General features: G+C 37.5%; 1 protein-coding gene across 1 annotated transcript; it reads right to left on the bottom strand.

Moving 5' to 3' along the window:
* Window positions 1-552: 552 nt before the first annotated feature.
* EED (embryonic ectoderm development) lies at window positions 553-13,024 on the bottom strand (the record flags this gene model as incomplete). Its single annotated transcript, XM_010084432.1, has 10 exons — window positions 553-651; window positions 1,091-1,249; window positions 1,481-1,586; window positions 2,729-2,862; window positions 3,787-3,878; window positions 5,427-5,508; window positions 5,627-5,752; window positions 6,511-6,576; window positions 7,440-7,532; window positions 12,872-13,024. Coding segments are annotated over 10 exons (1,089 nt in total), but the record flags the coding sequence as incomplete, so codon positions are not given.
* Window positions 13,025-13,723: the final 699 nt, after the last annotated feature.

The raw sequence follows: 13,723 nt of genomic DNA, 5'->3' as shown, positions 1-13,723 counted from the left end.
ATATATAATTTATTATATAGTGCATGTACAAATACAAGGTATATCATTTATATACATAGTGTATATACATTTTATACACATACTGTATATATTTATATATAGGGGGTTTTTGTATTTGCATGTTTATGCATATATACGATATGCTGTAAAATTGCCTGGACATGAAGGAGAGGAACTGCAAAGCCATACTGCTTCCTCCACTTTACGCTAACCTTTATATTCTCCGTACTCTGGTCCCTTCACCTCTTTCTCTTTTGTCGTGTGCTACATCCACCCATCACACCTTAATTCCACCTAATTAGTTTGTAATATCTTAGAGGAACAAATTGACTTTTACTGTATGTACATATGGTACCCAGCACAATCTGATTGGGGCCTCTTGGCACTACTGTAATATAAATAATAAATCAGTAAAAAATACAAATGTTAACCTTCAAGGACTCAGAATGTTTACTTACCTAGTAGTTAAAATGAAAAGTGACTAGTACTGTGAATGCATTTCTACAATTATCAGTAAAGGAAAAAGGAAAGTACCCCAACTCCCTGTCTTAACAAAAATAAAAAAGTAAGTACTCACTTGGCTTTATGAGGATCCTCTATTTCTAAATCCCAAACATAAAGTTTGCCAACCTGATTGCCCAGAGCAAGCATCTTTAAAAGAAAGCAGAGGATACAGAAATTTTAAAATACCATCTCAAAGAATGACAGTCAGAATTTTACAAAAGCTCCATAGCTGATAAATTGTGTGTCAATGTTTGAACATGAACAACATAACGAGTTAGCTGGAGGACTTATAAATGCTACAAAATTCGTCTCCTTTCTTGCACTTTATTATCCGCCTCTGCAGATGGGGGAAGATACCAGGAAACATAGCTTTGGTGAAAAATATTTCTTTGGTGGAACTTTTCCCACCAGGCAGAATCCAGATTGAAAAATCTTGAGCTCCTCCAGTTTCATATAAAGCCCCTTGCAGCAAACCATTCTGTTTATGAAACATCACATGAACCAAGACTTTTCCCATACCCATAACCATAGAATCAATGAAAAGCTACACACCTTCAAATACAGCAGTGTCAAAACTCACACGTACCTTTTGCCAGAAATCCATTGAAAACCTCATGTACCATATATCACACTGGCTGTAATCAAATCTCCCAAGTATGGTCACATTTGACTCACTGGGCTTGATTTTATCTATATCATCTTCCATTTTGCCAGGTTTCCAGCACACAATGGCATTTTCACAAGACTGGGGTAAACCAATGAAAAAAAAAATCACCTATATTTATAATTTATACTGCACACTCAGTCTAACTATAAGAAACATGCTAACAGTTGACAAAATTCACAATACACTCCATAAAATCATTTCAGCATAGTAAACTAGCCCAAGACCCAAATTTCAGTAAAACTTTTACTGTTTAAGATCCTCAAAACAAGCAAATATGAGTAATATAACTGAAAAGAGCTGCCACTTTACCTTGGAAAGAATTAGATCTCCCAACCATCGTACACAGTCAACGTAGTTTCTGTGTATGTCTCTTGTAGAAAAGTCAGGAAAGTGAATTTTCTGGGAAATAAAAGGCCTGCAGAGAAAATTTCCAAGTGAGGTTCAGAGAAACATAGAAGCACAAGTCTAATTTTTAATGGCCAGTCTGAAGACATCTCAAGGTTAAAAGGACAAGCCTTGCCTTTTTAGTTGTTTTAACAGTTTTATAACAAAGTCAATTTTGTATGTTGTTTTGTTGTTTGGGGGTTTTTTTAAAGAATGGGAACAGTGCCCGTGTTCATCCTCATTCATAATGAAACAACGTTTCCCACTGTACAAGACTGTGCAGAGACAATGCTAAACAAAACCACTCCTTCAGATGCTGAATACAGCTTCTATTGCCAAATACGTCAAGAACTAATTCAAGCTGTTTTCCTGATGCTGCTTCTGCAACATCCAACTTGTTAAATAGAAAAACACACTAAAAACCCCATCATTTTTTAAAAAGCACGCTAAAAAAGCATCATTTAATATTTGGTAACATTACCAAAAAAAGCGAGAATATTTTCACAGCTAGTCTCACTGCTGAATATGTTCAGTGCATTTTAGACTCTTCAGTTCTGTCAGTGGTTTAACTGGAAGTTAAGATTAAAAAGTTGATGAACTTCATAAAGGAGAATTCATCTATCGTGTATGTAATTGCTATGGTTATTTGACAATTTACTCATATCTGAGGTCAGATCTGAGAATGATGAAAATTAAGGTTATTACTACATGAACAGTTTTGTCCACACCCCAAAATCAGACAACAGATACAATAATTAGTAAATACTACCCAATATAAAACTGTGTGCTATATTTAATTACATGGATTTGATTCCTTCCTAGAAATTTTGAGGTGAGAGAAAGAAAAGCCACTGACATCTTGAAACACAGTGAAATACAAGCTTTAATTAAGAATGATAGAGATAATAATTCTGGACATTTTCTACTCAAGCAGATAAAGACATAATTAAGATATTTAAAAATAAAAGTGTCCAGACTTTCAATCGGCATTCAGTAAAATTCTACTGAAGCAAACATCAGTAAGACACGTATTTAGAGAGATTCAGTATCCAGCACAATCCCCAGGTCACTTGCTATCCCCCAGAACTCCCAATTTGGATAGGAATTAACTCGGGCCATTGATGAGAATATTCATGTTTTGCCAAGACAGCCAACAAGATGAAGACTACGTACCTGTTGGTTTTATTTGGGTTGTACTCATACGACTCTTTGATGGCATTTATCATTCTCTTGGAATTAATTCTCCAGAGTTTTAGAGAGTGATCCATCCCACAGGACATTATTTTTTCACCAAGAAGATCATAATCCTAAATATATGAAATAATTTTGAGGACACCCAGCCTAAACTGCATCATATCAACTCAGATTTTATTCCATCATTTCCATCAAAACAGCATTTTCGGCTTAGAGAATGCAATGCAACTGTGTATTTCAAATAGAAAAATACTAAAAACTTAATCCTGCTCACTGCAAAGAAGCACAATATAATAATTCTATTTACTCTCTCTCAAGTGAGGCATATTCAACAGCACTAACAGACAATGAATCTCCTGCTAGGGCTCTCCCCTCAGTAAATTCCCTAGGTTTCATTTTATGGAGTAACTTTGGCAGAATTCCAGGGCTATGACATGAGTGATGACTATTTACAACCACAAGAGAATAACACAGTATCAGATTTCATACAGATGTACCCCTCACCTTTCAGGTCACACAACAGGAATGGAGACAAGTTCTGAAGAGCAGTGGATGAAAAGTCACCTATTCTAGTTGATATTTACTGGGTACAGTGTCTGTTCACAGCCACTGAAAAGCAGCATAACTCACCTGAAATAACTTCTTTCCTTCACTACCATGTCTCTCAAACTTATTTGTTCGTGCTGCTTGGGCTTGATAAGACCTCAAGAACTTCAAAAGTGGGGCCATCATGAAAACGTTTTACTCTTTCTAGCCCCACTGAGCTCTATTTCATTTAATTCTAGGCTGCATTGTGAGAAAACTAGCTACTGAAACACACAGGAAGTGAACACCTGTCCTGTATATTGAGAGGTGGCCAGATCAATCAAACCACCTTCGATTTAAGCTTCTCTATCCCCTTAAAACAGTATTTATGCACTTCATTTTTTTAAGAAGGTATAATATCAAAAACAGTGCACAAAAGGATAAAAGGTTACATATTGTAGGCTTACTACCCTCTGTAAATCTAAATCACTGCCCCAGAGTCTTCCACTTACTGCACTTAACACCTCATCCCTGTGCCCTTCTACTCCTCCAAATATTGCAACCAGCGTGTCTGTCTGGATGTTCCACAGTCTCAATGCATGATCTATAAAGAACAAATAAAATTACATGCTGCTTTTTATATGTACATATGAATAATATATTTCAGCTTAACCACTTTCAATAACAGGTGTTCATGTAAACATCAAAAGGCACTTAATTCTTCTTCACTTGTTAGAAACAATGGAACTGCATTAACTAAAATTGCCATTACACCTAAACTGCTGTTATAGTAATTCTGTAATTGAGAAACTGTGCCCACTCCCCTCCCCTAGCGATAGCTTCTAGCAAAAGTATACTTGGATCTTTAGATCATCTGAAAAGCAAAGAAGAATCTTGGACAAGTATGTTTGTACTCAGTCTTATCTCAAGAAACAATTTTTTGTATGAAAAAAATACTAGAATTTCTTTCAGCCATTCTTACATGAGCATTCAGAGGAGTTTTGATTTTCCATTTTTTTAATCTTTAAAATATTATTCTTTATGAATCATAGACTGCAGTGATAGGAGAAGCTGTTTCTATAAACAATAGGTATTCCAAAGTCCATCAGACTGATCCACTTGTTTAAAGAAAGTTTTAACAATTTCGAATTAAGAACCTTCCCATTGGAAACGGGAACCTCACATGTATTTCCCTTTTGGATTCCACAAGTACACTGCACTGAATTACAATAACACCAACTAGAAAGCCACACAGTCCCAAATATTTTCCTCTTTTTCTATTCATCTCTCAGTCAAACAGTTCTGAGACTCTAAAATTCTCCTGCCTCAAGCCCTCTCTGAGATTGTACCTGCTCCAGAGATTGCACATTAAAACTTGTGGTACTACAGCTGATGTCAAAATGTTATTAAAAAGAGAACCTAAAAAATATACACAACTCAAGAAATTAAACCTTACAGACCCACAGCACAAACTTGTCAGGTGCAAGAATCAGAGGGGTTCCCCTACTCCTATTCTTGTGTAGCTCCATCAGCAACACAAAATACACTAAAATCAGAAGTCCCCTTATGTGAACGTTTCCAACTTTTTTTTCTTACTCTTGCAGCAGATCAAGTATTCCCTTACTTCACAAAACAGTCAAGATTAGGAAATTGTGACTGTTTAGACGTTCTGGACAAGCCCATAAGACACCATACCAAAAACTCGCTTCTCCCTTCATTAATGTGGCTTTTCACACAAAGTCCAATTCAAGTCAGAGCTGCTCCTGAGTGACAGAGATTCAAAGTTTTCCCCCTGAACATGGTGGTGAATGCTGTCTGCATCCCCACTAGATGGCAACATGATTCAACAACTGAAAATACAGTAATTCAGAAAGGAAAGAGCAACTCCAATGTTCACGTTTCTTCTTTCCTAAAAGCAGTACTGTTCACAATCCCTTTGCACCACAGGTGGAGTTCTGTTTACTGTAGGCCATGGATTTAATATGTACAAGACATATAGCCACAGAAGAGCAAGATTTGCTCTCAACTTTCAAGATAAACTTGTTCGGTGCCATTCATAAAAAAATCATGGAGGTTTTGGCCATTTTCAAGGCCAAAATCCAATCCAAAGTATCCTGATTTAAACAAAAACAAAAGAGGTTTTTTTCCTCACCTTTGCTTACAGATAAAAGGAGATTTGGATCTCTTGGATGGAATTTCAGTTCATTGATTGCATTTCCATGGCCCACGTAGTGCTGGGATAGAATTCAGAGACCAAGTTATCATTTCCCCTCATGTTTACATGTATTTAGAAGACGTAAGTTTCATGCCTTACTGAAACATAAGCTGTATCTCAAAGTTTTGAGCACTCACCTTTATGCACTGCATTGTAATAGGATTAATTATCCTAATAATACCCCTGGACCCAGCCACAGCCAGAAGAGGATGGCTTGTATTGCTATCATATGTCCACGCACAGGTATAGAAATTTTCATCTGCCTACAACATCGTAAGTTAAGGAACACAGAAAAAAAATAAGTTATTTCTGTTTTAAAGCAAAAGCAGCTTTTTTAAAAAAAATATTACTATTTTCAGTAAAATTGTTGCTATTTTATACAAGTGCCCAGGGGAGTCTCTGCTGCAGCCAATAAGATACATATTTGATTATACATCTGCAAATACAAGCAACATCGCTTTTTCTATAGATGCCAGTTTCCTTACTTCTGTTCCATAACACGCGAGGAACACCTTTCTCTCTCTTGGTATCACTTTTCAACCTCTTTCTCCAAAACATCCAAAGACCGGGAATAAAATGAGGATGAATCAAGACTGAGTTCACAAGCTATTGACTAGTGCACTGCAAACAATCAACACCAGTTATTACCCCTTCAGAGCATGAAACATCATTCTTAGGCTTTAAACCCCAATTCCATTCCTAGGGAAACTGAGACCACTGCAAAGCAGTGAACGCGAAACATTACACTACTGTTAGCTTTGGGAAGATTGAACTGATGGAGAGTCAGTTTTCAAATATTTTAATACAGCATGTTCCATGAGTCTGTGTTTCTAATATTATTTCAATAGGAGGGACTACAGGATGTAGGAAAGAGGCAAGACTTGGACCTCACAAGGAAAGTGCCACATGAGCAAAGTATTAAATCAGAGACAAAACCTTTTTATCTTTTTTTTTCCTATAAAGCTTCTTCCTTTTTGATAAAGAGGAAGCAAACAAGTGGCTTTTTAACTTAAAAGGATACATCAGCATCTACGTAGGACTGCAACAGACGGATTTCACCTTGGGAATGACATTCATATAAAGTAACCTGGAAGAAAAAAAAATGGGAGAAATCACTGCTTACTTGTGATATTTCAAAAGGAATACATGTACCTGGGCACTGACTTTCTGATGGGGCGAGGTAGTGTGCCTTTATGGTTTAGACCTCATCCATCATCTGTTCGTTTCCAACAGCTGGAAACAGTTTGATAAAAGAATGCTCACAGCAGTTTCCACAAAGCACCAATCCAGGACCAGTCAGCAGTCCTTCCAGATACTAAAATTTATTATTTGAATTGTCTTAGTAAGATTATTTGGAGTTAGTTACTGCAGCCACCTCTAACAGGACTTAGTCTTTTAATGAGCCACTGATACCAAAAGTGCTAAACTAACATTAAGCAAGGTAACTGCCAGGTGGAACAAACCTGGAAACGAAAGATTTCTTGTTTATTTACAACACTTGCATAGAATGCACTTCAGGAGTTACTTTCAAGACTCAAACGACACAGATCCTTGTCCAGAAAAAGCCTATAAATTCACTCCACATACACCATTAATTTAGCTACTGAGCTGCCTGGCATCCTTGCAGATATTTCTCATCCTATTTTAGAGCGTATGACCCTTTGGAAACAATAATATCTAAGAACAGTAATTTCAGCAAGAAGATACATTTATGCACCTCTGTTCCTTATCCCATGTTTGTATTACCAAAGGATTTTTTTCTTTATTATATAGGCTAACTCCCAAATAGCTAACACATGACTTCAGAAAACAATCCAGAGGATGCAATTCTCCCAGGTAACAGATGCTACATACCTCAGAAATAAAGCTTTCTAGATAAAGTATCCTATCTGTACAAAAGAATGCAAGCAGAACCACATGGAAGGGTTTATGTTTAAAAACACTACTCACTCTGTTGCTGCCTACAGTGGCAAAAACGAGAGGATCACCTTCTTTACTGTGCCAGTTAAACTGGACTCCAAACAAAGGCTGACCATGGTCCTCCTGTAGATGTAAAGTAAAATTAGAGACAAAAAAATAAAACCCACAGGCATATTACTTCTGTGAAATTCAGCTGTGGTGGTAAACAGTTTAATTGATATGTTTTCATCCTCAAACTACTGGGTTCACATCCAGTACAATTTCAGATAGCGAACAGTTAAAAAGAATAGTTTTATAACTTCCCACTTTAACTTGGCTGTCTTAAGGGAGGTTAAAGGAATATTCTGCCTCTGCCCTCCCCCTTTTCTCCCCCCGTGCTTTTAAAAAAGTGAAGGGGAAGAAACATCTCACAGCTATGGCCAGAAGCTGGCAGAACTCCTGAGTTCTATTTGCAGCTCTACTATGTTTTGCAATTTTCAACAAGGCAACCTCCGCATCCAAGGCCACGTCTATATGCCTTTTATATTGTTATAGTTACTTCCACACAAGGATTTACAACTTCACAGAGGAGAATTATTAGGACAGTGAAGAATTATACTGGCATAAGGGTAGTGAAGGGCCACATTTAACTATTACAGCACAGTTAGGTCTTGCAACTCTATCACAGACACCACGAACTCTCTCCAGCATGTCACAATGCCGCTGCAAAGTTCACGTCTACAAAGTGTTTTCAGATCGCCTGCACAAACAGTTACCAGAGAAAAGACAAGAATTATTTTTATACAGCTTACATCAGTTTAATAGAGGAAAAAAAGAAGCAGATATGTTTATGAATTGTGATGAATATGGTGGTGCTTGTTAATAATTGATAACAGTATTTTGGCCGGTCCTGACAGGATGTTTTCAGTAAGAATAATGTTCATTAAAGTGCCTCCCCACAGGGGACTGTCTGGGACAGTGCAGGCAGGAAGGAAGTGTCTCATGACAGCTAAGCAGGCTTCAAATGGCAGTGCTTCAGAGACAACACCAGAAATATTAGCCCTGGCAGCTCTGGCCTATCCAAGAACCAAAGAATAAATCTGAGGAGGGGGTATAGGTGCAGAGTCCAACACTACTCAGAAAAGTAAGGAAGTATGGAATAATTTAAACCAGCATTATTTACCGAGAAAGGCAATATCCGTTATTAACGGACGCAGCTAGAAGAGCTAGAAAGAGAAGGGAGAAAATCTTTCAGACATTAAGGCTTTCCTGCACTTGTTGAAAAGAGGTAACAACTTTCAAAGCTAAATACAGATTTAAAAGAATTGTTCAAAGTTTAACTCAAAGTATTACCCATCGTAACATGAAAGATCAGACTACTGGCTTTATGTGGTGAGGGATATGGGATATTAGCAAAGGGAAAAGTAGTGAGGTTATTAGTCATGTCATGACAGAAGTAAGAAGCAGGTATTCAGCATCTGTAAAGCATTATAGTTTAATTAATTAGAGATGAAGAATGAGGAAAACTGGATGCCATAAAATTGCATACACAAGGCCATGATTTTTACCATACAATAAGTTATGAATTTTACTTCCTAAGCTTATTTTTTAAGTGTATTTACTCTTGAAGAGAATGGCTGAGAGGTCAAATACAGAATACTTAAAAAAAAATCCACTAATAATTAGTTGGTTTTGAATTTCTGTATGAAAGAGTTTGTGCTGGCCACTACTGAGGGCTTTTGACATATGGCATGAGATAACACAGGTAAAATGCATGGATTCTTACTGCTTATTACAGAGACATATTAACAAGTTTTGTCCTTGTTTTTCTGGAATAACCTTGTTCTCTGTCATGTGCACTGTTTCTGACAAATTTAGTGAAATGGGAAAAGTGAAAAAGATGTTTTTCCCCCTCAAGATAGGATAGTTTTCCAGCTTAAGTTGTGATGTTTGTGATTTTCTAGGTAGGACCCAGATCAGGGCAATAGGTAAAAAGTAGAGAGGTACAACAGAAGGCTATACTGTTTCTATATTTCTGTATTTTAATACATAACTAAAGTATTTAGTAAGCTTTTTCAAAGACAACCTATTTCCCTGGAAAAATTACTCTGCAAAACAAATATCTCTAGACAACTTACATCATCCACACTACATTCTTCACATCAAGTGCTACAACCTCCAAGAGCCTGACCGTACATATCCCAGTTTGTCTGGTGTTTAATGGATAAAGGAGTTGAGCAGAGGCTCTTGCAGGAAGTCACTACGGTATCTGAAAAAATTATGCTCACCTCATTTAAACTACCATCCTCCTCACTGCTCAGAGACAGCACACAGCTATTTCAGTAATACCTGTCTGCTCTAATTTTTGTCCCAAGTGCTAAACAATGAAGCAGGTTTTTAAAAATATTATACTTTTGGGTGTCGCACATTATGATTATCCTGAGATGCCACGTATGTCACACAGATCTGCCCACTGGTTTGCACAGACAGAAGAGTGACCCAGATGCTGGTCCAAAAGTAGAAGTGTAAAATGCCATCTTGACCCTGGCACGAATAAAGAGCACAAAACCCAAAGTACTCAGGTTGTTCATGCACCACAGAAAGAAGGCAGAGGAAAAAACAGATCTACCATTGTTACAAAAGCAAATAAACAAATAACCAATGGTTAGTTCTGCCCTTACTCACTAAACGCCAACTCAGGTTCAGTCAGACAATCAGACTACACCTGTTTTTAGACTTAAGACAGAGAAGTAAATACTAAACCAACACAAAAAATAATCACCTGCAACTACATGAACACATTTTAATATGCTGTCACCCACACTGCCAGTGAGGAACCAACTGACCACACACGCATTTCCAGTTCCCAGAAGTTATTGGCAGTGGTTTGAGTTAACTCTCCTTTACACATCAACAAGCTAGAATCTTAACATGTGGTTGGTTACTGATTCCCAGCTCAGGGGACAGCAAGTAGAAGCTGAGTGACAACACTGGACTGCGAATAACTACTGAGCCACACACTAAGCAAGAGCAAAGAGTAGGGCAAATAATAACAGGGAGCACATAAAAGCAGAATACACACAGCTCCTCGCTGGAAGCAAAACATAGGCTGTGCACATCAGCTGTATATGCTCATTTGTAAACTACATTTCCATTCAGCCCACAGAAAGCAAAGATTTTGCAGTACACCTTACAGTAACTTAGCACTACAAAAAAGAGAAAAAAAAAAAACCAGTTCTTTATTTCCTGTCATTTTCCAAGTTATATTTTTGTTTTCCTGATGCTCAAATTTCACCCAAAATAACTTCCACAGTAGTGTTTAAAAAGCATATTTAGCAAGCACTGAGTTTTTCAGGCTGAATCATAACCATTTAACATTCAAAGCAGACGGTAATGGACATAATTCTTTGTTTCCCCAAGGAAAAAAAAAAAAGTAAAAAGCAAAATGAGATGGAAAAACAAGAATAGAAAAGTGGAAAAACATCTAACTTACACATCCCTAAAGAATATTAAAATTAATTTCCATGTCTTTAAATCACGTTGCCTCTTCCTTCCATTTCAGGACATCCACCTTACAGCATAGTTTAAAGACATAGAAATTATGGGGTACACGATGGGATATCCAAAGAGTCACAAGTGTCCTTCTGAACCCACATACAACATTCAACCGTTACAGTTCATCTCCACAGTATCTGCAACATCGGTATGAAGGACCAGAAAAAGAAGAGAGGCTTCTTCAAACATGAAGTAAAAAGGACTTACCAAATTTGGCTTCTACCTAGTCATTGTATTAACATGCACGTTTATTATTATTAGTATTAATTTTGGTTCAAAGAGAAATGGGGAAAAAAAAGATAATAAAAATAACCCACTTAGTTGAAATGCTACATTTACTCCCTCACAGCTTGATTCCACTTGCACAGAAATCCGTTCCCAGGCCCTGATCCAAATCCATGGAAGTCAGAGATTGCTTAACTGCGTAGGGTGGTCTTTTGGGTCATCCTACATTGGGACCTGGGTTGAAGCTGGGGTGAGGGAATGTTCTGCTTTCCCAGAAGACACTCGAAAAGTACAAACCCCTTTGGAATATTTGGTCTGCAGATAGAACAGATATATGCTTAGTAAAACTCAGAACTTGGTAAATGTTTGGGTGCCGAAAGGCCCACGCCTGTGTTGAAGCAAGACTTGAAGCCACAAAAAACACTATCTGCGGGGGCGTTTCATGCGAATCAGAGGAACATCTGCCTACCTAGGTAAAAATGAAAGAGCTTCCCTTCCTCCTACACCCTGACAGGACTGGAGATAACATCTGTACTTCAAAAAACACAATAAGATCAACTCCTTTCCCAGATACATTTGTCAGTATAACTTCATATCACAACTTCTCCATTGGCAAAGCTCATTTAGGAGGTTTCCATGCTTCAAACCTCTCACCCTCTCCCACTCAGCTACCTCAGCATTTCAGTCTGAAGCCAAAGTTCAAAAACAGCTACATCAGCACAGCTCAACAGTTAAGTGTGGGGGAACGACAAAAACCTCTTAAAGGGATTCTGTAGAAAATATCCACTATGGAACTGCACACATCCTCTTGTTAGCTAAACATAAAGTTTAGCAAAACTCCCATCTTGTTCCAGGCACAATCTCTCCTTTATTTAGAAATCTTATAAAAATCAAATCAGATGGCACATTTACAACTTATGCCACATAAATATCCCACGCAAGGCTGGGGAATGAAAGAACAACATCCTGACAGTGTAAAAGAACCAAAGAGAAAATTCATTCAGTTCATCATAGTCTGTCACCAGTGCAGAAGAAAACAATAATACCTTAAAACACAAGAACAAGGAGTAGAGACCATGAATCCACATCCCTTAATACCACCAGGTATTACGTGGGAAGATAAATATGACCTAGATCAGGTGTGAACACACAATCACAATGCTTATGATAAATTAACCAAATTGCATTATATAGCACTTATGACAATTGCCAGAGGACAGACAACATCTGACCTGAAAAGTGTGAGGAAAAAGCTACTCCAAGATTGTTGGGTTGTTTTTTGTTGATTTGTTTGTTTGTTTTTTAAATACATTTCAACAGGCAGAAAAATACATACAGGTTCTGTGCTTTGCATCAAGTTGCCACAGGTTTTGTTTTATTTTAATTTATCCAGTTTGTTACCTTTATCGCAAGCAACCACAGCTTCAATGAAATACATAATTATATCACAAATAACTTTGCAAACCTGTACAAAAATAGGGTTAATTGTAGCACTGACTACTGTTTCCTATATCTCAGTATCCTTTTTCTTCAAAACTTCCGCTATTCCAAATAAGAAAGGTACTTTCTTCAAATGAGCACAGAACATAATTGTATACTGATATTTAAAAATATCGATCTTGGCACTGCCTCACAGCCAACATTAACATTACTGCCAGCAAGCAGTACCCAGCATTCCCACGCTGAAGTTGACACATACCTACCTTTAGGCTATTTACACATTTGAAGGAATATTTGCACTTCTTTGACTTCCACTTTCCTTTCCCCCAGCTTTTTCTTCCCGGTGCATTAGGAGTGTTTGTTGGTGTATCAGGTCGTTCGGTGTTAGTACCACTTTCAATACTAACAGCATCATCCTGAAAACATTCAAATTACATAGAATGTAATAAAGATATCATTAACTGATGTATAAATTCGACTAATTTCGCAGCACTTGGCCTTTCTACTTTTTCTCCTCCTCCATAAGAATGGAAGATCTCCTGGGACTTGGTGTTATTTAGATTCACATTTTTTAATCTATTACTAACATAATAGCATTTCTCCCTAGAAACAGAACGTGAGTCACATGAGGGCTAATCCAAGAGGGACAGACGTGAACTGTGATCTAGTGAAGTTTCTTCAGAATACTGGTAGCTGCTCTTAAGAAAATGACGAAAGGTAAAGTGGTTTCTTCCCTAGAACACATATTTGACGTCGCTGAAATGAGTACTTCTGAATTACTGAAGGAAGAGACTGTTTGTGTAAAAACATTATGCTTAGACATACCAAGAATCTAACCATTCCGAGAGACTTCTGGACATCCTCAACAGCATCAGGCACAGCAGTTCTGCAATAAGTCAGCAATGCCACTAGAAAAGGAAACCCCACTCCTCCCTCTTGCTCTTTCCTACAGATACTTGCTTAAACTAAAAGCTAAGTCAAAAAAAAAAAAACCACAACAAAACCAAAAATAACATTAGCTTGCTCTCTAATCGGCTGACTAATCCAACTGGCCCTCCAACTGTCAGCAGTCAGAGCTAAGTGAAGGATGGGGAGAAATGAAAAAAGGGGTGCAC

This window comes from Pterocles gutturalis, unplaced genomic scaffold, assembly GCF_000699245.1.
Source record: "Pterocles gutturalis isolate BGI_N339 unplaced genomic scaffold, ASM69924v1 scaffold48660, whole genome shotgun sequence".
In the NCBI taxonomy this organism is placed as follows: Eukaryota; Metazoa; Chordata; class Aves; order Pterocliformes; family Pteroclidae; genus Pterocles; species Pterocles gutturalis.
Note: the sequence above shows the minus strand (reverse complement) of the source record. Positions and strands in the feature narration are given on the sequence as shown.